General features: G+C 37.8%; 1 protein-coding gene and 1 pseudogene across 3 annotated transcripts in view; one reads left to right on the forward strand and one right to left on the reverse strand.

Annotated features, from left to right (window-relative positions):
• Window positions 1-3,797, forward strand: part of ADAMTS5 (ADAM metallopeptidase with thrombospondin type 1 motif 5) — a 41,496-nt gene extending 37,699 nt beyond the window's left edge. For all 3 annotated transcript variants that reach the window (XM_011358206.2, XM_011358207.2, XM_023529516.1), the window contains one exon: window positions 2,771-3,797. In XM_011358206.2, coding sequence (XP_011356508.1) covers window positions 2,771-3,338 — 568 coding nt within the window. In that variant the 3' untranslated portion in view covers window positions 3,339-3,797. The remainder of the gene's footprint in view (window positions 1-2,770) is intronic.
• Window positions 1,952-2,070, reverse strand: LOC111738458 (annotated as a pseudogene).

Raw genomic sequence — 3,797 nt, forward strand, 5'->3', positions numbered from 1 at the left:
AAAAGCTCTGGCTGCCAAGTGGAAACTTCACGGCGCCTCTGAAAGCCGGTAAACTGGTGGCTGTGATGTCAAAGTCTCGCAGTATGAAAACTGAAAAAAAAAGTCAGTGCCCTCTCGTTTTAGCAGTATTTGCATCTTTCTTGAAACATAATTTAGGAAAGGAGGGCTTGTTTCCTTCCTAACTACTTTTTTTTTTAACGAATTCTCATGGGGCTATATTTTTCCTGAGAAAACATCTCTCGTTGCAAAATTTGAGTTAATTGCCATGGTATAGACAACAATTCTGTTTTAACTATCCCAGTTTAAAGGTGCTCTATAAAGAATAGTATCTATTTCTTGCTTCTTCTCATGGTCCTTGATTATACTTTTGCTTTGAACATTTAAGTTTATAAGGTCCCAATTTCTGGCATAAAATATTATGCTATCGGCAAGGATGGCTGAGCCAGCTAAAGAGTCTGCTGGATGCACTGTTGTTTTTCTTCTTCACCAGACCACTTTTATGCTGAGTGCGCTGGCCAAGCACACCTGTAGTCCTGATGTCCTGTGTTATCTTTAACTGGAGAGTAATAGGTAAACCGTGTTAACAGGAAAGTTTTATTAAAACAATTACAAACCATGTTAATATAAAAAAACTATCTTCGATGTGATAAAAAAAATTGTATGGCTTTAGAATTTATTCTGAATTAAAATATGTATTGCTGATCGTATTTGCTAGTGACATAATCATTATTCATCTAATCGTGTGGGGCCATCTAGGTCACAAGCCTACAAATTCAATTATAATCTGCATTTTTATTTTTTTCAAAGGTGCAAGTCACCCTAGAAATGATCAAGTCTAAGCTTTTGTTTCACAAGTGAGTGAATGGGAACTGTGAATGTTTAGGACTTACCCAATTTTACATGGCTGGTAAAAGCCAGAGTAAAGGACAGTATATAAGAGTCAGGAGGCCCATTTTTAAAGCCTAGCCCTGCCATTATATTAGCTCTGGAGTGAATTTGTTCAAACGCTTTAATACATCCCCACTTTATATGCTTTTTTATGTAAGATGAGATATTATCTCCAGCATCTCTCTTGGCTTGGGTTAAAAAAGCCACTGCAGGTTTTCATATCATCTCTTGATATTAGATGCTTCAAAAAAAAAGTTTTACAATGAAGTCTAATCCAAAATACATTAAAAAATAAATAAATAATGGGTCAAGTTGAATGGATAAGCAACATCATCAGCATTGTATCTTCTCTCTTCAACATAGTAAGAAGCTCTGACTCTTATCTGGCTGTCATGGTAGACCAGATGCCCCATAGACAGGGGCTGCCTTGAGGAGGAGCCTCCTCTCCAATCATAGGAAATGCTTGAATGGAGGAAACACACTTGTATTTTCAGTATATGAATGAGTTGCCCCAAACCTCTAAACTTGAGTAAGAATTTGAAAATAAATAATTAAATTTTATACACATCAGTCAAACTGCACATGCAATTTATTTCTATTTAAATGATAAGGAAAGTAAAAGACACAGAAATCTTACTATGAAATTACTTATAGAGGCAAAGATTTTGCTAAAAGATGACTCTTTCTCACTGGCATAGTCCCTTGCTGCTTACTAGCATTTCCGTCCTAGCATTTTTGGCAAGCTGATAGGTATTAGAGATATTTAGGCCTTTGCCCATTTTCCTGAGCCAAGGATGGATCATGAGAAATCTATCTTATTTGTTACCTACTATAAAGTGTCACTCAATCTACCGTAATCCTTTACAGACACTAAGCATTTGGGGAAATTTGCTGAGGCATTAGAGTTTTGTTTTTGTTTTTGTTTTGTTTTTTCTTTAAATAATGCTAGCAAGCTCTGGTTACTCAGTTACAGATTTTTTTTTTTTTTGCGAGGCAACCCTTGGTGGACCTCACAGATTGCAAGGACCTTGTTAGTTTACAATCCCTTATTTTTTATTTTTTACGCCAACAGCATCTGGAATTCCTAGATGGTCTCCCATCCAAGTACTAACCATGCCAGACCCTGCTTAACTTCCGAGATCAGATGAGATCGCATTTGTTCAGGGTGGCATGGCCGTAGACCCAGTTACAGAATTTTATGTTCCATTTCTTCCTGCCAGTTAACCCAGAGTTCTAGTAGAAATGGAAGCAGAGCCTCTACTCTGTCTCTTGTTCAACAACACTTAAGTCCATGGTTCCCCGACTGGTCATTTGGAACAATGTGATAAAATCCAAAAGGACTGCTCTCTGTGCCCCATCTTGAAAGATGAGGATCTAATTGATTTGGGTTCTGGGGGTCAAAATTAGATTAAAATTAATATCTCCATGTGATTTAATACTCAAACAAGTTTGAAAAACATTAATTTAAAACATTTTTATGAAATCAAGGGCAGATTTTTGTGAGTTTGTGTTTATATATACCCGATTGCCAGAACGTAAAGTAGCTTTGTAAAGATGATAGGATTTGTAAATCTCTAAATAAAGTTACTATGAAATTTTAAAACGAAGGCAGATTGCTAACATCATCCTAATTTTTGAACATCATAATAAAAACATATAAAATGACAGTGTAACACAATTCTATTTTAAGAAAATTAATTTTTGAAACCAAAATTAAACTAATATCCTAAATACATTAAAATTTTGTGTTAAAGTAAGGCAGGACTTTTAGAGAATTTCTATTCATTTATCCATTTGTTAAGCGTTTGCTTATTTTTTCCTCTCTCTCTCTCCCTTCCTCTCTCTCTCCTCCTCTCTCTGCTGTGGACATTCCTGTCTCCAGTAAGGGTTACACCGATGTTGTGAGGATTCCTGAAGGCGCAACCCACATAAAGGTCCGACAGTTCAAAGCCAAAGACCAGACTAGATTCACTGCCTACTTAGCCCTGAAGAAAAAAAATGGTGAGTACCTTATCAACGGAAAGTACATGATCTCCACTTCGGAAACAATCATTGACATCAATGGAACGGTCATGAACTACAGTGGCTGGAGCCACAGGGATGACTTCTTGCATGGGATGGGCTATTCGGCCACAAAGGAAATTCTAATAGTGCAGATTCTTGCTACAGACCCAACTAAAGCATTAGATGTCCGATACAGTTTTTTTGTTCCCAATAAGTCCACTCAAAAAGGAAACTCTGTCACTAGCCACGGCAGCAATAAAGTAGGACCGCACACTCCACAGCTGCAGTGGGTGACGGGCCCATGGCTTGCCTGTTCCAGGACCTGTGACACGGGATGGCACACTCGGACGGTGCAGTGCCAGGATGGAAACCGGAAGTTAGCAAAAGGATGTCTTCTCTCTCAGAGGCCTTCTGCATTTAAGCAATGTTTGCTGAAGAAATGTTAGCCTGTGGTTACAGTCTTACGCCGAGATAACTGGATGATTCATCACTAATTGATTGTGGTGAACAAGAAGAGGTCTACCTAAAGCACAGAAAGTCACGCTTCAGTGTCATTGCCAACAGGAGTCCAATTATGGGCAGAATCTGCTCCCTTTGACCAAATGAAAATGTGCACTGTTTCATGTGACAGTGGTGACCTTGGAATATAGAAAAACTTGGGAGTTAATGAACATCCCGTAGGCCCACAAGAATGAAAAAACACTGATGAATGTAGAATCAGGCGACATTTGAAGATGGCAGAACAGCAGTCTCCCGTTTGTCACCTACCTCTTACAGAATGTCTTCAAAGGCATCATAATCATTTTCACCCATAATACACAGTAGCTTATTTTTATTGTTTGTAAACATTATCCCTTGGTATGTCACTTTATATCACTTGATTCTATTAAAAATATATATATGTA

The sequence above is a fragment of the Pteropus vampyrus genome, unplaced genomic scaffold, assembly GCF_000151845.1.
Source record: "Pteropus vampyrus isolate Shadow unplaced genomic scaffold, Pvam_2.0 Scaffold38, whole genome shotgun sequence".
NCBI lineage: Eukaryota > Metazoa > Chordata > Mammalia > Chiroptera > Pteropodidae > Pteropus > Pteropus vampyrus.